This window comes from Pristiophorus japonicus, chromosome 11 (assembly GCF_044704955.1).
Source record: "Pristiophorus japonicus isolate sPriJap1 chromosome 11, sPriJap1.hap1, whole genome shotgun sequence".
Taxonomy (NCBI): domain Eukaryota; kingdom Metazoa; phylum Chordata; class Chondrichthyes; family Pristiophoridae; genus Pristiophorus; species Pristiophorus japonicus.
The window spans coordinates 87,853,030-87,873,583 of NC_091987.1; the positions used below are offsets into that span (position 1 = coordinate 87,853,030).

The 20,554-nt window shown below is 45.2% G+C and overlaps 1 protein-coding gene across 13 annotated transcripts in view; it reads left to right on the top strand.

Annotated features, from left to right (window-relative positions):
* Nucleotides 1-20,554, top strand: part of LOC139276151 (type 2 lactosamine alpha-2,3-sialyltransferase-like) — a 124,515-nt gene that overhangs the window by 66,958 nt on the left and 37,003 nt on the right. For 11 of the 13 annotated variants that reach the window (XM_070893692.1, XM_070893690.1, XM_070893693.1 and 8 more), the window contains one exon: nucleotides 10,447-10,549. In XM_070893692.1, coding sequence (XP_070749793.1) covers nucleotides 10,447-10,549 — 103 coding nt within the window. Of the gene's footprint in view, nucleotides 1-10,446; nucleotides 10,550-15,981; nucleotides 16,007-20,554 lie in introns of those variants that run through there. The other 2 variants (XM_070893700.1, XM_070893698.1) reach the window with 2 other exon arrangements.

Consider the following 20,554-nt stretch of genomic DNA (forward strand, 5'->3'; position numbering starts at 1 on the left):
ATAAAAAAACCACAAAAATCACAAAACCTTCAGAGAACCCTTTAACACAAAATCACTGCAAAAGAAGTTTAAAAAAAAATCTCACTTGCCTTTTCTTGCAGGTTTTCATACCCTACCGTCCAGGTAAGACTTGCCCCCACGCGGTGGTCTTTTCTCCTGCAGGGCGGAGGACCGCTCGGATGAATCTCGGGCGGGAGCGTGCGAGAGGACTTTTTGGCGTTGCTCGCCGGCACAGGCCGGTGGACGCTCCCCAGCGGTCCTTCCAAACTGCTGGCATGAGGAAATTGGTGAGGGCCTCACCAATTTCCCACGGAGGGGAGAGCACCGAAAAAGCAGGGAAACCACCGAGAAAAGTCGGTGGCAGCATCAATTGACCATCAATTTCGGCCTTCACGTACCAAGTAAAAGCAATTTTTCACTTCTCGAGCTGGAAGATACTGGGGTAATGCTCACAAGAATCCTTTTTTGTGAGTCTATGTGGAACTATATTTTTCTTTACTAACAGTTATGTTCTCTTTGCCCTTAACTAGACTTAGATAATGTATTTATTTAAGATAATGCATTTCCAATTGTGAAGGTCATACTGGTTAATGGCACTGTACGTGAGAATTAATAGGTGTAGGGACAGTACTTCTGACGAGGGTAAATCTAATCTCCATTGTGAAATGGTTGTGAGGCTATGTTTTAGCAATTCACATTCTGCGCTGAAGTTGTGTAACCGATTTATCTTGGCAGTTTCTGGGTGTCCGTTCAAGATTTGATACTATCAGCACCGGCAGATCTAAAGGATCAGTTCCGGATGACTATTCATACACTGTGCACTAGAGGAAGTATTGACATTTTAAGGGTAAACCTGTTAGCAACCATGGGGTGAGGGGGTGGGGGGCAGTCGGCAGGCAGTCGGGGGAGGAAGGAAGCTCATGGTTTCCTTATGGGACGGAAAAGCACTCCTGGTCCATAAGGAAACTTTAAAAAACATTTTTAAAGTTTACCTTCTAGGTCATCTTCTGGGCCGGCCCCTGTGTGGTGCCAAGCTTTCCTGGCAAGGCTGGCACCGGATTAAAATCTCGCCCTGGTCTGTGACCTCATCAGACCTCGCCTTTGACATTAGAGTGCGCCCCTTGCCTGCCTGCCTGCCAAAATGTGCATGTAAAAATGGTGCGAGGAGCAAAATGGGCATGGAACCAGTGAGTAGAATTTCACCAAGGACTGGGTTTGAGGGCGAGTGCAAGAGACTGATATATCTATGTTCGTTTCACAGGTATAAAAAAGCTGGGAAAGCCTTTTCTCTACTTACATAAGAACATAAGAAATAGGAGCAGGAGTAGGCCATTTGGCCCCTCGAGCCTGCTCCGCATTCAATAAGATCATGGTTGATCTGATCACGGACTCAGCTCCACTTCCCCGCCTGCTTCCCATAACCCTTTACTCCCTTATTGCTCAAAAATCTGTTTATCTTCGCCTTAAATATATTCAATGACCCAGCCTCCACAGTTCTCTGGGGCAGAGAATTCCACAGATTTACAACCCTCTGAGAGAAGAAATTCCTCCTCATCTCAGTTTTAAATGGGCGGCCCCTTATTGAGACTATGTCCCCTAGTTTTAATTTCCCCTATGAGTGGAAATATCCTCTCTGCATCCACCTTGTCGAGTCGAGCCCCCTAATTATCTTGTATGTTTCGATAAGATCACCTTTCATTCTTCTGAACTCGAATGAGTATAGGCCCAACCTACTCAACCTATCTTCATAAGTCAACCCCCTCATCTCCGGAATCAATCTAGTGAACCTTCTCTGAACAGCCTCCATTGCAAGTATATCCTTCCTTAAATATGGAGACCAAAACTGTACGCAGTACTCTAGGTGTGGCTTCACCAATACCCTGTACAGTTGTAGCAGGACTTCTCTGCTTTTATACTCTACTCCCCTTGCAATAAAGGCCAACATTCCAGTTGCCTTCCTGATTACTTCCTGGGCATTCAAGTTATCTTATGAAAAGATGGGTCTTTTCTCCTCTCTCTTTCTTTGCATGGTCCCAATGTCTGGGATAGTGGCCAGACTATCAAATGCATTTTCCTCATTGTTCAGTATCGGCAAAAGCACACAGATCTCCAAGAGAATTTACATTGATACCAAGTTGAAATCTTTTCCTATTACTCAGGATTGCACTTGCACATCTTTTCCTAACCCCCTGTTCGAGTTCCTGAAATTCACTCAGTCACCTAGGATAATGATTTTTGAAAAATTCCCATTATATTACTTTTTCATCTCGTTCAGGAGCCCTGGAGAAACTTTAATGTCCAATACAATATGATCATTACCATTTAACAAGCTCTCCAATCAATCCAAGTTAGCAACACACTTTTTTGTTCATTCTAATAAAACTCTTATTAGACTTTTAGCAATTCAGTCTGCAGATGAGGGATGTTAATTATCTTTAACACAAGTTGTTTTTTTTTTTAAACACAGTTTGGACGGAACCACGTAGACTGACCGTTTTCAGAAACAAAATTTGATTATCCCCTTAAATTTCAGATAAATTTCCCTTCCCGAGTGCTTAAATAACAACTCATATCTATTTATCTAACCAATTTTAATTTTGCAAACAAATGATTATGTATTTAACCCTTTGTAACGTGCATCACACCTGACCACCTGAGGGTAAGCAGGCCACCCACGAGGTACCTGCACTCTGGAATTGTAATAAAGGAGCTAAGGTCACACTTGCTCATTACACACAGTACTCAGTCTCACCATTATTATGAGTGTAACATAAATTATATCAAGACTTGTGATTTTACAAAAGATCGTTCCCCTCGAGCATGGTGTCTTGGAAGATAACAATTGTAAAGGCAACGCCTTAAGTTCAATTTTTTTGTCACACGTTGAAGTCATTTCTATATCACCGAACTCCTCTTGGCAGTTGTGCACCATCAACACTTGTATGGCCCTCTGCTTCAAAGAAAAAGCAGAACATCCATTGTGGCTTTCCTGTGAGCTCAATGAGTTAATTCGTCATGTGTCATTTTCTGATGTCCTTCCGGCAGTGTGAGGAATCATCCACTCAATAGTATAAAATGTAAAATTGTCTCGCATGTCTACAAATCACACAACTGCTTGTGGCGTTAACTTCCCTTTTTCTCATTTTAAAAGAAAACAAACCCACATGCCCTCAGTCAGTGTCAGCTTGTGTTACAGTACTTCTTGCAACTTTAAAATAACTTTTAAAACTTTTGCCCGATATCATCATAGGTAAGTCCCTCAAAACGAGGATGACTTCATAGGTGTTTCAATGAAGGACCTAAAATTCCAAGTCCTGAACTACATCCTGAAGGGTGGAAGATGCCTGTGTGTGGATTTTTTAACATGTGGTGGCCGTTGCACACCAGCCACCACACGGGCTTGACAGAGCTAGGTCTTGGTGCAGTGGCAAGGATTATCCAAGATAACTGGAGACCTGCTCTGCTGCACGGACCTAGTGCGCACATATCGCAGGGTGGGCTGGCCTATGCTGCCCCATGGCCTCTGACCCCGAACTCACGCCTCTCCTGAGCCCCGATCACGTCCCTCGACAGTCTTTCGTCGCTCCTTCGTCCCGATCTCACCGCTCCTGCTGTATCTGCCCATGCTCCAATCACCAACCTGGGCCTTGATGTTGTCACTCTTCGCTGCCATCGCCCTCCTGCACCAGCTTGCGCTGCTCCCTGAAGTAGTATCCCTCCACACTGCTTCCCGAGGCCTACACGCCGCTCCTTTTATGGCCCTGACCTGCCCGATATCACACATGCAGCAACAGCACTCTTTCTTCTGGTTACACATTCCAGTACTGTATTACTAAAATGAATAAAAATCACCTCAAAGCATTGAGTACTGAAATTGGCTGTTTTCAGAAATAATATTACTTCACAGCACTGAAATGCTGCTTGTTCTTTAAATCAAAATCATTTGCTTAAAGGGTCACTGCCCATGAAAAAAATATTTACAGAAACATTTTTTATTTTGCTTGGGAGGAAGTAAAGCTTTTATCCCAGTGGCATAATTGTTGTGCTTCAATACAGTTTTATGTTAATCGCTTTGAATCTGTGAAATGAACAAGCCTCGTCAAATATCTTGTTGCTACGATGTTGTAAGGAGCGAGATACCATGATTAAAGTCACAACATTTCTAGTGATTTGCGCAAATCTTGTAAGGACAATATTTGTTGCAGCACTTTTAGTTATGGTAGTTTAAATAAAAAAACATACTTGACCTCTTCCCAACATTTCCTGGCCCACCATTCTAGAATCGAGTTTCCAAGAAACTAGGTTATTCATCGTGTATTTAGCACAGCACTGCAGTATATTTGAATATAAATAATCATGATTTAAATGAAAAAAGCATGCCAGTAGGATGTGCTGTGAGTAAACAATTCCTTGATTTCTTTAGTTCTAAATACCTTAATTGGGCGACATATGACTCCCAGAAATGCATGGAGCTTTCTTGTCAGAAGTTATGGTAACTTCATTTTCTTAATCTGCAATTGTCTTCTCTGAATAGCCTCTTGCTGAGGCTTAACTTTGTGAGGACTGGAATATCAGGTTCAGTATTCAAATTTAATGAGAAGGATTCCATAACTTGGTTGGGGGTGGGTGGGGCACGGGGAGGAAGATTCCAAGAATACGGTGAATACATTTGTTTTTTGCAGTTCAATAACCTCCTATCTCCATTCAATAAGCATGCCCCGCTTTAAAAACTTACTGAGAGGTGCGTATTGTAAGGGGTCAACTGTCTTTCAGCCATCTGGGAATTAAAACAAATGTGACCTGTTGAACAAAGTATTTCTGCAGTGAGTTTCGACAAAGTTGCCAGGGAGAGGGAAACAAAAAGGAGACAAAAGCAAAAGACAGAAAGGAGATGAGTAAAAGTGGAGGGCAGAGAAACCCAAGGCAAAAAACAAAAAGGGCCACTGAATATATAGGGGCTGCAGGAGGGGTCAAAACTAAAAATCATGGTTTAAAAACTAGTATTAAAACACTCTACCTAAACGCACGCAGCATTCGAAATAAAGTAAATGAGTTGACGGCACAAATCATTACAAATGGGTATGATTTGGTGGCCATTACAGAAACGTGGTTGCAGGGTGGCCAAAACTGGGAATTAAACATACAGGGGTATCTGACGATTCGGAAAGATAGACAAGAAGGGAAAGGAGGTGGGGTAGCTCTGTTAATAAAGGATGATATCAGGGCAGTTGTGAGAGATGATATTGGCTCTAATGAACAAAATGTTGAATCATTGTGGGTGGAGATTAGAGATAGTAAGGGGAAAAAGTCACTGGTGGGCGTAGTTTATAGGCCCCCAAATAATAACTTCACGGTGGGGCGGGCAATAATCAAGGGAATAATGGAGGCATGTGAACAAGTAACGGCAGTAACCATGGGGGATTTTAACCTACATATCGATTGGTCAAATCAAATCGCACGGGGTAGCCTTGAGGAGGAATTCATAGAATGCATACGGGATTGTTTCTTAGAACAGTATGTTACAGAACCTACAAGGGAGCAAGCTATCTTAGATTTGGTCCTGTGTAATGAGACAGGAATAATAAACGATCTCCTAGTATAAAAGATCCTCTCGGAATGAGTGATCACAGTATGGTTGAATTTGTAATACAGATTGAGGGTGAGGAAGTAGTGTCTCAAACGAGCGTACTATGCTTAAACAAAGGGGACTACAGTGGGATGAGGGCAGAGTTGGCTAAAGTAGACTGGAATCACAGACTAAACGGTGGCACAATTGAGGAACAGTGGAGGACTTATAAGGAGCTCTTTCATAGTGCGCAACAAAAATATATTCCAGTGAAAAAGAAGGGCGGTAAGAGAAGGGATAACCAGCCGTGGATAACCAAGGAAATAAAGGAGAGTATCAAATTAAAAACCAATGCATATAAGGTGGCCAAGGTTAGTGGGAAACTAGAAGATTGGGAAAATTTTAAACAACAGCAAAGAATGACTAAGAAAGCAATAAAGAAAGGAAAGATAGATTACGAAGGTAAACTTGCACAAAACATAAAAACGGATAGTAAAAGCTTTTACAGATATATAAAACGGAAAAGAGTGACTAAAGTAAATGTTGGTCCCTTAGAAGATGAGAAGGGGGATTTAATAATGGGAAATGGCTGAGACCTTAAATAATTATTTTGCTTCGGTCTTCACAGTGGAAGACACAAAAACCATGCCAAAAATTGCTGGTCACAGGAATGTGGGAAGGGAGGACCTTGAGACAATCACTATCACTAGGGGGGTAGTGCTGGACAGGCTAATGGGACTCAAGGTAGACAAGTCCCCTGGTCCTGATGAAATGCATCCCAGGGTATTAAGAGATGGCGGAAGTTATAGCAGATGCATTCGTTATAATCTACCAAAATTCTCTGGACTCTGGGGAGGTACCAGCGGATTGGAAAGCAGCTAATGTAACGCCTCTGTTTAAAAAAAGGGGGCAGACAAAAGGCAGGTAACTATAGGCCGGTTAGTTTAACATCTGTAGTGGAGAAAATGCTTGAAGCTATCATTAAGGAAGAAATAGCGGGACATCTAGATAGGAATAGTGCAATCAAGCAGACGCAACATGGATTCATGAAGGGGAAATCATGTTTAACTAATTTACTGGAATTCTTTGAGGATATAACGAGCATGGTGGATGGAGGTGTACCGATGGATGTGGTGTATTTAGATTTCCAAAAGGCATTCGATGAGGTGCCACACAAGGTTACTGCAGAAGATAAAGGTATGCGGAGTCAGAGGAAATGTATTCGCATGGATAGAGAATTGGCTGGCTAACAGAAAGCAGAGATTCGGGATAAATGGGTCCTTTTTGGGTTGTAAATCGGTGGTTAGTGGTGTGCCACAGGGATCGGTGCTGGGACCACAACTGTTTACAATATACATAGATGACCTGGAAGAGGGGCCAGAGTGTAGTGTAACAAAATTTGCAGATGACACAAAGATTAGTGGGAAAGCGGGTTGTGTAGAGGACACAGAGAGGCTGCAAAGAGACTTAGATAGGTTAAGCGAATGGGCTAAGGTTTGGCAGATAGAATACAATGTCGGAAAGTGTGAGGTCATCCACCTTGGGGGGGAAAAAAACAGTAAAAGGGAATATTATTTGAATGGGGAGAAATTACAACATGCTGCGGTGCAGAGGGACCTGGGGGTCCTTGTGCATGAATCCCAAAAAGTTAGTTTGCAGGTGCAGCAGGTAATCAGGAAGGCGAATGGAATGTTGGCCTTCATTGCGAGAGGGATGGCATACAAAAGCAGGGAGGTCCTGCTGCAACTGTACAGGGTATTGGTGAGGCCGCACCTGGAGTACTGCGTGCAGTTTTGGTCACCTTACTTAAGGAAGGATATTCTAGCTTTACATAGAAACATAGAAACATAGAAAATAGGTGCAGGAGTAGGCCATTCGGCCCTTCTAGTCTGCACCGCCATTCAATGAGTTCATGGCTGAACATTCAACTTCAGTACCCCATTCCTGCTTTCTCGCCATACCCCTTGATCCCCCTAGTAGTAAGGACCTCATCTAACTCCTTTTTGAATATATTTAGTGAATTGGCCTCAACAACTTTCTGTGGTAGAGAATTCCACAGGTTCACCACTCTCTGGGTGAAGAAGTTCCTCCGCATCTCGGTCCTAAATGGCTTACCCCTTATCCTTAGACTGTGACCTCTGGTTCTGGACTTCCCCAACATTGGGAACATTCTTCCTGCATCTAACCTGTCTAACCCCGTCAGAATTTTAAATGTTTCGATGAGGTCCCCTCTCATTCTTCTGAACTCCAGTGAATACAAGCCCAGTTGATCCAGTCTTTCTTAATAGGTCAGTCCCGCCATCCCGGGAATCAGTCTGGTGAACCTTCGCTGCACTCCCTCAATAGCAAGAATGTCCTTCCTCAGGTTAGGAGACCAAAACTGTACACAATACTCCAGGTGTGGCCTCACCAATGCCCTGTACAACTGTAGCAACACCTCCCTGCCCCTGTACTCAAATCCCCTTGCTATGAAGGCCAACATGCCATTTGCTTTCTTAACCGCCTGCTGCACCTGCATGCCAACCTTCAATGACTGATGTACCACGACACCCAGGTCTCTTTGCACCTCCCCTTTTCCTAATCTGTCACCATTCAGATAATAGTCTGTCTCTCTGTTTTTACCACCAAAGTGGATAACCTCACATTTATCCACATTATACTTCATCTGCCATGAATTTGCCCACTCACCTAACCTATCCAAGTCGCTCTGCAGCCTCACAGCATCCTCCTCGCAGCTCACACTGCCACCCAACTTAGTGTCATCCGCAAATTTGGAGATAGTACATTTAATCCCCTCATCTAAATCATTAATGTACAGTGTAAACAGCTGGGGCCCCAGCACAGAACCTTGCGGTACTCCACTAGTCACTGCCTGCCATTCTGAAAAGTACCCATTTACTCCTACTCTTTGCTTCCTGTCTGACAACCAGTTCTTAATCCATGTCAGCACACTACCCCCAATCCCATGTGCTCTAACTTTACACATCAATCTCTTGCGTGGGACCTTGTCGAACGCCTTCTGAAAGTCCAAATATACCACATCAACTGGTTCTCCCTTGTCCACTCTACTGGAAACATCCTCAAAAAATTCCAGAAGATTTGTCAAGCATGATTTCCCTTTCACAAATCCATGCTGAATTCATGTCACCTCTTTCCAAATGCACTGCTATGACATCCTTAATAATTGATTCCATCATTTTACCCACTACCGATGTCAGGCTGACCGGTCTATAATTCCCTGTTTTCTCTCTCCCTCCTTTTTTAAAAAGTGGGGTTACATTGGCTACCCTCCACTCTATAGGAACTGATCCAGAGTCAATGGAATGTTGGAAAATGACTGTCAATGCATCCACTATTTCCAAGGCCACCTCCTTAAGTACTCTGGGATGCAGTCCATCAGGCCCTGGGGATTTATCGGCCTTCAATCCCATCAATTTCCCCAACACAATTTCCCGGCTAATAAGGATTTCCCTCAGTTCCTCCTCCTTACTAGACCCCCCGACCCCTTTTATAACCGGAAGGTTGTTTGTGTCCTCCTTCGTGAATACCGAACCAAAGTACTTGTTCAATTGGTCCGCCATTTCTTTGTTCCCCGTTATGACTTCCCCTGATTCTGACTGCAGGGGACCTACGTTTGTCTTTACTAACCTTTTTCTCTTTACATATCTATAGAAACTTTTGCAATCCGTCTTAATGTTCCCTGCAAGCTTCTTCTCATACTCCATTTTCCCTGCCCTAATCAAACCCTTTGTCCTCCTCTGCTGAGTTCTAAATTTCTCCCAGTCCCCAGGTTCGCTGCTATTTCTGGCCAATTTGTATGCCACTTCCTTGGCTTTAATACTATCCCTGATTTCCCTTGATAGCCACGGTTGAGCCACCTTCCCTTTTTTATTTCTATGCCAGACAGGAATGTACAATTGTTGTAGTTCATCCATGCGGTCTCTAAATGTCTGCCATTGCCCATCCACAGTCAACCCCTTCAGTATCATTCGCCAATCCATCCCATTTGGAGGGGGTACAGAGACGATTCACTAGGCTGATTCCGGAGATGAGGGGGTTACCTTATGATGATAGATTGAGTAGACTGGGTCTTTACTCGTTGGAGTTCAGAAGGATGAGGGGTGATCTTATAGAAATATTTAAAATAATGAAAGGGATAGACAAGATAGAGGCAGAGAGGTTGTTTCCACTGGTCGGGGAGACTAGAACTAGGGGGCACAGCCTCAAAATATGGGGGAGCCAATTTAAAACCGAGTTGAGAAGGAATTTCTTCTCCCAGAGGGTTGTGAATCTGTGGAATTCTCTGCCCAAGGAAGCAGTTGAAGCTAGCTAATTGAATGTATTCAAGTCACAGATAGATAGATTTTTAACCAATAAGGGAATTAAGGGTTAAGGGGAGCGGGCGGGTAAGTGGAGCTGAGTCCACGGCCAGATCAGCCATGATCTTTTGCAATGGCCTACTCCTGTTCCTAATTCTTATGTTCTTATGCCAGACCTCTAGCTAATGGCGATTGTTTCTTTCAAGTCGTAAGCTGACGTATGGCAGATGGTTTCCTGGTGACAGCAAGGCGCTGTGTTGTGGGCATAAATAATACAGCTGATTTTGTGAATTTAGACTGCTAGTGGAGGAGTCTTGCCTGGCACTTGCACACATCAAGAAATTTTAGGTGTGCTGCCCACAATTTTCCATCCATTTAATTTTAACGTTAAAAATCATGTTAAATATAAATAAATGAGAGATAGAGGTGCCAATTCTATTTATTAGAAGTTGGAGTATGGAAGAAGCAGATGACCTTCGATTGTAATTTTATAAGTGTTTAAATGTTTTGTACAAGCTGATTTGCTGAGGGCTAAGAATTATTTTCCTCTTTGTCTTTCAGGCTTGGGAAGCATGAAGAGACACCGATGCCTTAAGTTCTTGGTGGTGGTGGTGCTCTTTTTGTTCTCCTATTACTTATTTTATGACAAAATGAAATCCAGTGGGTATGTTATTTTTCTAATGCTTATCTGTTATTTATAATATATTGATGTATAACTTTTTAAAAATCGGAGCACTGCTCCTAGTGCTCACGCCAGGCTGCCATTTTTGAATATATTTGTACATTGACCAAACCGGAGCTGCATCTTTTCACATAGCTGTGGCCTAATCTCATGTTCTAAGCAGTGTGTGCTACAGTGAAGGATGCAATCCTCTCTCTCCGTTACTTGTTTTGTTTCAGAGATTGGTAGCGTGGAACAAAACACAACTGGGTTGAGAGATTGATACATAATCCTTTTTTAAAAATCTCTTTATTTCAGCCTTCTCCACATACTGCTGCAGTGAACAAAAGTTTCCACCGGGGAAATCATGAGGAAACACTGACGTCATGACTTGACCTAATCTCTAGTTGATGTAAAATATGCCACTTTCCACTTGGCACGTTTACTCGAGCACCATTCTTGTGTTGAACTGTTTAAATATTGTGCTTTCTTTTCCCCCCTCATGCCTTTTTAAGAATTATTTTCTAGTGTTTGCTTAATGGTTTTACGTCGGATTTACATAGGATATACAGCACAGATATGGCTTACCAGTCCATGCCAGCGTTTATGCTCCACTCGAGCCTCTTCCCGTCTAACTCTTATCAGCATAACTCTCTATACTCTTCTCCCTCGTATCCTTGTCTAGCCTCCCATTAAATGCATCTATTCTATCCGCTTCAACCACTCCCTGTGGTAGCGAGTTCCACATTCTCACCACTCTGGGTAAAGCAGTTTCTTCTGACTTTTTCTTGGTGATGATCTTATATTGATGACCTTTAGTTTTGCTCTTCTCCACAAGTGGAAACATTCTCTCTGTATCTACTCTATCAAAACCTTTCATGATTTTAAAGACCTCTATTCGGTCACCCCTCAGCCTTCTCTTTTCAAGAGAAAAGAGACGCAGCCTGTTCATCCTTTCCTGACTGGTATACCCTGGCATTTCTGTTATCATCCTTGTAAATCTTCACAGCACCACTTCTATATCCTTTTTATAATATGGCAACCAGAATTGTACACAGTACTCCAAGTGTGGTCTAACCCAAGGTTCTTTAAGTTTAGCACAGCTTCACTATTTTTCAATTCAATCCCTCTAGAAAAAAAAAACCCTTCATTTGCCAATTATATGCCCATTCTGCAAGTTTATTAATGTCGTCTTCAAATTTGTTGTAGTCTTCCTCAGTATTGACAATCTCATCTACCTTAATTGTTTCTTTTGTGGCTCGGTGTCAAATTTATCTGTTTGTCTGTAACCCTGTTGTGAAGCACCTTGGGACGTTTTACTACGTATAAATAAAAGTTGATTATTATTATTTATTTTTATTTCTATTTTGCTGATAGTTACGTCACTTTTTACTACTGCCATTATGTTATTCCTAATAAGTACAGCTACTCCACCTTCCCTTTTTCCCCTCTATCTTTTCTAAATAGGTTATACCCTGCAATATTTAATTCCTGGTGCTGATTCTTTTCTGTAGCCATGTCTCAGTAATCTCTACTATGTCTGGTTCCTTGAAACGCATGAATGCCTCCAGCTGCTCTGTTTTATTACAGCCACTGCATTGCTGTACAGACAGTTTAACTAATTTTTAATAGCACTTCCCCTCTCTTATTAACCATCTTTTTAAACTACTGTTCTATAATTCTATTAATTCCCTGACCATCCAATGTCCTCCCTTATTTTACTGTTTCCTATGCTCTTCTTTGCTGTTTTGTTTATATTTTGGCTGGTTTCATTTCTTGTAGACTCCTCCCCTCATCTTACTAGTTTAATGCCTATGCCACCTCCCCCATTTACTCTTTCTGCTAGGACATCAGTCCCATCCCAGTTCAGGTGGAGCCTTTCCCATCAGTACAGCTCCTTCCTGTCCCAGTACTGATGCCAGTGTCCCATGAAAAGGAACCCCTCTTTCTCACAACATCCCTTTAGCCACGTGTTAGTTTTCCTGATCTGACTGTTTCTATGCCAATTTTCATGTGGCTCGGGCATTAATACAGAGATTATTACCCTCTAGGAGGTCCTGCTTTTTAATTTAGCTCTTAACTCCTGATGCTCCCTCAGCAGGACCTCCTCCCTGTTCCTACCTAAGTTGTTTGTTCTGACATGGACCACGACAACTGGATTTACCCCCTCCTCCCTTTCTAAATTCCTCTCCAGTCACCATGAGGTATCCCTTACCCTGGCAACACACCTTTCGAAATTCTCGTTCTTGGCTGCAGAGGACGCTATCTATCCTCCTAATTATAAAATCCCCTATCACTACTACATTTGTATTCTGCTCTTCCCTCTCTTGGACAGCATTGAGCCACGTGCCTTGGTCTGCATTGCGGCTGTCTTTCTTCTTGTCCTCACAGGTAGTGAGTACATCATATCTGTTGGACAGGACCAGTGTCTGCGGGACTTCCTTCTCAACCTCTCTAAGACTTATCTTTTATAAAAACAGGTTTTTATCCTGTAAAATTTTATCTTGTTCTTTTCACTAAACAGAGCCAAGACTTTTCTTAATAAAACAGGTTTTAGCCTGTAAGATCTTGTCTTGACTCTACGCTTTACAGGGTTCAGACTTGAGACAGAAGAATACAGACACAGGATATCCCGTTTCTCCTCAAGGGGTAACCTTTACTTAAAATTCAACAAGAGTACAAGTAACCATCCGATAGCATCAATGCACAAGTTACTGTGTAGGTCTACCCTGTAAGACTTATTTTACTTACAGTTAATTTACTTTATACTTAAACAATTTTAAGCAAAACTCACTTGTAACTATGCGGCCAGTAATCTGAGGGTGGCTCTTTGGTTGGCAACTGACCAAGTTGCCCTCTCTCCGACTGCAGCCCCTGACGAGAGACTTCGCACTGTAATTATACTTAGAAAATTGGCTATTGGCCTACTGCATGCGTGGTCCAAACTATCCAGACTATCAAAAAGGTTTATGTTCCAGTTCAATGTAACTTCTGTGAGCTTGGTTGGTTCTCTTATCAATCCGTGGGACAGTTACTTAGGCAGGGTTTGTTCTCTTACAGTTTTATCAATACGTGGGACAGTTACTTCATTTGTCTGCATTTGTTAAAAGTTCAACAGAAAGGTCTCTTGCCCTGCAGATATACTGGGTTATAAGAATGTAGTTAATTTGTAGGTTCGGCCATCCAAATACTGTAGTCTTACAGTTCTTCCAAGTCCCTGCTACCTGACCCCCGAACAGTCACACCTACCCCTTCTTGAATCTGTGCTTTCCTCTGGGGTGTGACTGTATCCTGGATAAAATTATCCAGAAATTCCTCCCCCCTCCCTTATGTTTTGGAGTGTCTCTAATTCGCACTCCAGCTCAATGGCTCTGAGCCGGAGTGACTGAAGGTAGAGATATTTCCTTCAGATGTGGGAATCCAGGACAGTCTCACTTTCTACAAACTCCCACATACTACAGTCCCGGTTTGGTGCTGATGCTATTCCTTAGTGCACAATATCGATCTGTGCTCCACCCGCTTCACCTGTCCCTGCTCAGACACACGAACATAAGAATTAGGAGCAGGAGTAGGCCATACAGCCCTTCGAGCCTGCTCCGTCATTCAGTAAGATCATGGCTGAGCTTCGATCTCAACTCCACTTTCCTGTCCGATCTCCATATCCCTTGATTCTCCTAGAGCTCAAAAATCTATCTATCTCAGCCTTGAATATACTCTGACTCAGCATCACAGCCCTTTAGAGTACAGAATTGCAAAAATTCACAATCTTCTGAGTAAAGAAATTCCTCCTCAATGGTCTTAAATGGTCGACTCCTTATCCTGAGACTATGCCCCCTGGTTCTAGTCTCTCCAGCCAGGAGAAACAACCTCTCCGCATCTACCCTATCAATCCCCTTCAGAATCTAATATGTTTCAATGAGATCACCTCTCATTCTTCTAAACTCCAGAGAGTATAGGCCCAATCTAGTCAATCTCTCCTTCTACTCTCCGGGATAAATCTACTGAACCTTCGCTGCACCGTGTCCAGGCATATTTGTCCTTTCTCGGATAAAGAGAGCAAAACTGCACAGTACTCCAGGTATGGTCTCACCAAAGCCCTGTACAATTGTAGTAAGACTTCCTTACTCTTGTACTCCAACCGCCTTGTAATAGCTCACCAGACCGCTGATGAACTACTTCAGAGAAGGTTCACGAGGTTGATTCCTGAGATGACTGGGTTGTCTTGTGAAGAAAGGTTGGGCCTATACTCCTTGGAGTTTAGAAGCATGAGAGGTCCTCTTATTGAAACGTATAAGATTTTGAGGGGGCTTGACAGGGTAGCTGCAGAGAGAATGTTTCCCCTCGTGGGGGAATTTAGAACTAGGGGGCGTGGTTTCAGAATAAGGGGTCACCCATTTAAAATGGAAATGAGGAGGAATTTCTTCTGAGTGTCGTGAATCTTTGGAATTATCTACCCGAGAGAGCTGTGGAGGCTGGGTCATTGAATATATTTAAAGTGGAGATTGACAGATTTTTGATTGACAAGGGAGTCGAGGGTTATGGGGAGCGGGCAAGGAAGTGGAGTTGAGGCCAGGATCTTATTGAATGGCGGAGCAGGTTTGAGGAGCTATATGGTAATACTGAAGCTATCTACAAGAAGCTTAGTTTTCTCTTTCGTGCCTTATACTTATTTTTCCATCAACAATTCTTAACTCTCTATAAAGCTCAACTTTTTGTCCCAATACTACTCTATCTGGGAGGCTTCTCTAGTCCATTTCTTAAACACCTAGACAGGATACAAGACAAAGCTCGTTGTCTGATAGCTGATCCCTTCCTATCCTCTTAGCACTTACCACCCCCCCCCCCCCCCCAAAAAAAAAATCTGATCTTTCTGGTTTATATGATGCTAAGTGCTCGTTTGATCTTTTTTTATTCCCACTAAAATGCAGTCTTGCTGCCCCCTATTTTTTTCCTTTTACAATCTTGATTCTCGTCTTGCCTTGCTTCTTTCAAATTTGGTGTTGGCCCTGTACAATGGGCCTTGGCCCTTCACATTGGTTTCTAAATAATACAAAAACTAGTTTTTCCAGAAGTCAGCTGTACGTAGGCTTCCCAACCATTGGGCTGAAGTCTACCGGAATGAGTGAGTGATCTCTCGAGCACTGCAGCTGGTGACTCGGGAGAAACGGTTCCTGTTTGCGCTGTTTGGATTGCAAACAAACGCTGTTGCCTAAACCTTTCCGGTCCCCCAGCTATTCGGAACACATTGCCGGTTGTGAGGATGATGGCCTTGGAGCCAATGACAATCTCCTGGAAATGGAGTCCTGAGAGAGCGGGAGAATCACAAACTAGAGAGGCAGAGAGAGAGAAACACAACTGGGGGAAGGAGAGAGAGAAAGAGAGAGAGAGAGGGAGAGAGAGCGAGAGCGAGCGAGCAGGACAAACTGGGGCAGGAAAATTCATGTTGGCCAGTGCTGTGCGGTTTGTATAATGTTTTAGTACAGGAGTCGGGCGGCTTTGGTGCTGCTCTCGGAGGACTGAAGCTCCCTTGGGCTTCAGTGGTGTGGTGAGGGCATCAGTGAATTGAGTTTGGTCTGGTTTTGGTTTTATTATTTTTATAACTTGCTGTGTATTGTAAAAAGACACATAATTGTACAAAAACTTTAGTTGCAAGTGGTATTTACTGGTGTTTCTCATTGCAGTCAATACTGTCGACACATCACAGAAGTAGTTTTTATTTAAACATTACTTATCCTTAAATATTTATATTTTGTGTTCTTTGATTTATAAATTGTTATTCATTTCACTATAAAACAAAAAGTCAAATATTTTGTTCAGGACTCCGTGATACCCAACTAAAATAAACTCAATGTGCTCAATTTTCCCCAAAGCTTTTTTTGGCATACTTGAAGAGTTCTGCCTGGTTTTTTTGGGGGGCCCAAGTACGCCAAAAAAAAAGTTCTAAGTTTCCCTGTTGCATTTCTTCATTTTGGTGCACCTGTCCTTTAATTTTGGGGAAGGAGCCTTAATCTGCGCCAAAAAGAGCAGGTTGCCACGGTAACCAGGGACAGAATGTGGGCTGAGGCTGGAAAGTGAAACATACAGCCATTTCGCAACACATTAAAACACATGCCAACAACTTAAAAACACGTTAAAATATATTTGAGCAATTTGCCTCCAATTATTAAAGTCCCCCCGCCACCCCCCCCAATGCCGATCCCAGGCCGAAGGGCCTCCCGGTCTGTTTTCCCCCGTTCGCCCCGAGCCCTAGGCTGGTGCCGCTCCCGCTTGTAGCCCTGACCGAAGGGCTTGCCAGTCTGCTTCCCGAGCCCCTTGCCCGTCCCGCCCCTATCGCAGGCCAAATGGCCTCCCGGTCCACTGCCCGTCCAGGACAAATGGCCTCCTAGCTCCCGGTCCCCGCACCTAATTATAGCGGAAAGGCTTCTCTCCACGCCACCCTCTCTCTCTTTTCCTTCCCCCCCATCTTTCTCCCCCCATCTCTTTCACCCCCCCATCTCTTTCACCCCCCCATCTCTTTCACCCCCCCATCTCTTTCACCCCCCCATCTCTTTCACCCCCCCATCTCTTTCACCCCCCCATCTCTTTCACCCCCCCATCTCTTTCACCCCCCCATCTCTTTCACCCCCCCATCTCTTTCACCCCCCCATCTCTTTCACCCCCCCATCTCTTTCACCCCCCCATCTCTTTCACCCCCCCCATCTCTTTCACCCCCCCATCTCTTTCACCCCCCCATCTCTTTCACCCCCCCATCTCTTTCACCCCCCCATCTCTTTCACCCCCCCATCTCTTTCACCCCCCATCTCTTTCACCCCCCCATCTCTTTCACCCCCCCATCTCTTTCACCCCCCCATCTCTTTCACCCCCCATCTCTTTCACCCCCCCATCTCTTTCACCCCCCCATCTCTTTCACCCCCCCATCTCTTTCACCCCCCCATCTCTTTCACCCCCCCATCTCTTTCACCCCCCCATCTCTTTCACCCCCCCATCTCTTTCACCCCCCCCCATCTCTTTCACCCCCCCCCCACTCTTTCACCCCCCCCCCATCTCTTTCACCCCCCCCCATCTCTTTCACCCCCCCCCATCTCTTTCACCCCCCCCCCATCTCTTTCACCCCCCCCATCTCTTTCACCCCCCCATCTCTTTCACCCCCCCATCTCTTTCACCCCCCCCATCTCTTTCACCCCCCCCATCTCTTTCACCCCCCCCATCTCTTTCACACCCCCCCCCATCTCTTTCACCCCCCCCATCTCTTTCACCCCCCCCATCTCTTTCACCCCCCCCATCTCTTTCACCCCCCCCCCATCTCTTTCACCCCCCCCCCATCTCTTTCACCCCCCCCCCATCTCTTTCACCCCCCCCCATCTCTTTCACCCCCCCCCCATCTCTTTCACCCCCCCCCCCATCTCTTTCACCCCCCCCCCATCTCTTTCACCCCCCCCCATCTCTTTCACCCCCCCCCCCCCCCCATCTCTTTCATCCCCCCCCCATCTCTTTCACCCCCCCATCTCTTTCACCCCCCCCATCTCTTTCACCCCCCCCATCTCTTTCACCCCCCCCATCTCTTTCACCCCCCCATCTCTTTCACCCCCCCCATCTCCCCATCTCTTTCACCCCCCCCCATCTCTTTCACCCCCCCCCATCTCTTTCACCCCCCCCATCTCTTTCACCCCCCCCATCTCTTTCACCCCCCCATCTCTTTCACCCCCCCCATCTCTTTCCTCCCCCCCCCCCCCCCCCTGCGCCCCCTCCCTCTCCTTTCCACCCCCCCCCCCCCCCGCACCCCGTTGGGGTAAAAAGAAGACTTCTCTTCCTCGAGGTGGACTCACTGATTATAAGGAATTGACACTCGCCCGTCTGTATAGCGACCACGGAATCACTCAAACGAAACCTCGGTTAACCGGTTTTTATTCAAGCATGCAGGGGAAGGGTTCTGATGAATGCTTCTTCGATCAGAGGTTTTACAATTACAATTAGACTGTTTTTCGAGGTGTGCGACCTCCTACAAAACCACCGATTGAACTACTGCTATCAATGATGTTACATTGACTCGTCAATCCTCATCAGACTGGCTCCGAATGGCTCTCCCCCCACCTGTTCATCTTCCATCATACGTCACCCTTCTGGAATGTGTTGTTCAGTGGTGTCAACTTTGCCTCAGTGCCTCCTTATCCCTCTCCCAAGAACTCTAGCCAAAAACTACCAGTTAATACCATCCTTTTCCCATGCTGCTATAATCTATGTTCCCCAACATTTCACTGTCCTTGTTCTGTAATTCTCCCCCACCCTTTCTCCGTTCCCCCCCCTTTCTTCTTCTTCTCCCCACCCCTTTCTCCTCCTCCCCCCCCCTTTCTTCTTCTCCTCCCCCCCCTTTCTTCTTCTCCTCCCCCCCCTTCTTCTTCTCCTCCCCCCCCCTTTCTTCTTCTCCTCCCCACCTTTCTTCTTCTCCTCCCCCCCCTTTCTTCTTCTTCTCCCCCCCTTTCTTCTTCTCGTCCCCCCCTTTCTTCTTCTCCTCCCCCCCCTTTCTTCTCCTCCCCCCCTCCTTTCTTCTCTCCTCCCCCCTCCTTTCTTCTTCTCCTCCCCCCCCTTTCTTCTCCTCCTCCCCCCCCTTTCTTCTTCTCCTCCCCCCCCTTTCTTCTTCTCCTCCCCCCCCTTTCTTCTTCTCCTCCCCCCCCTTCTTCTTCTCCTCCCCCCCCTTTCTTCTTCTCTCCTCCCCCCCCTTTCTTCTTCTCCTCCCCCCCCTTTCTTCTTCTTCTCCCCCCCTTCTTCTCGTCCCCCCCTTTCTTCTTCTCCTCCCCCCCCTTTCTTCTCCTCCCCCCCTCCTTTCTTCTTCTCCTCCCCCCCCTTTCTTCTTCTCCTCCCCCCTTCTTTCTTCTCCTCTCCCCCCCTCTTTCTTCTTCTCGTCCACCCCCCTTTCTCCTCTCTCTCCTTCCCCCCCCCCCCCCGCCAACCCCCACCTTTCCTGCTGCTGCTGTCCGGGCTCCACTTACCTGCGCCGATTTCTTTAACTCTCCAGAAGATTTTTCTGCAGAGACCACATACGCTGGAGTAACTCTCAGCTGGTCAAACTTGCCTAAATGGCCAGAATTGGCACGGGTGGCAGGTTATGACCCCTTTGGCTGAAAAAAAAACTTAGCTAAAAAAAATTGTAACTAATGGAGTTACGCTGGTGCAAATTGATTGGGGAAACTGTTTTTTAACAGGCCAAAAAATGCAGCCTGCTCCCAAAAAAAAGTGCAAATCACTGGGGAAAATTGAGCCCAATAACTTTTACAAAGACTAGGAAAATTGTAGTGTCTCTGCACCTTGTTACAAACTCACACGAGGCCATGTATATATCAGACACGGTCACTCTGTGACCTTCACTTTATTCCCAGGACCAAAGAGTGCTGACCCTGGGTGGGACCTCCCCTTTTATACCTGGAAACCCAGGTGTCTCCCGTGAGGAGTGTCTCCCACAAGCTCACCCCCTGTGGTCAGGGTGTGCGTTTCAAGGGTACAGGTACAGTGTGCATGAGTTACAGTTACATAACTATTGTCATTGCAAGATGATTAAATATATGACATCACCTCCCCCCTTGAGTCTTTTAGTTTCAGAGGTTAAGTCTCTCGGGTGGTTGACGCTCTCTCGTGGAGTGCCGTAGTTGTGGCTCTGGTGGCTGAGCCTCAACACGCATCTCTGTCACTTGAGGTGAGTCCGGGCTGGCCGCAGGGACTGTGCATGCTGAGGGCTGTCTTTGTTGCTCGTACGCTGGCAGTGGTGTGGGTGCTATCTCATCATGCTCTTCTTCAGGTTCCTCTGTGTCTATGCTGAACCTTGTCTTTACTTGGTCCAAGTGTTTGCGGCATATCTGCCCATTGTTTAGTCTGACCACCATGACCCTGTTTCCTTATTTGCCGATTACAGTGCCCTCAAGTCATTTGCGTCCCAAAGCATGGTTAAGAACAAATATCGGGTCATCTATTTCTATACACCTCCCCCTTGAGCCTCGATCATGGAGCTTGGTTTGG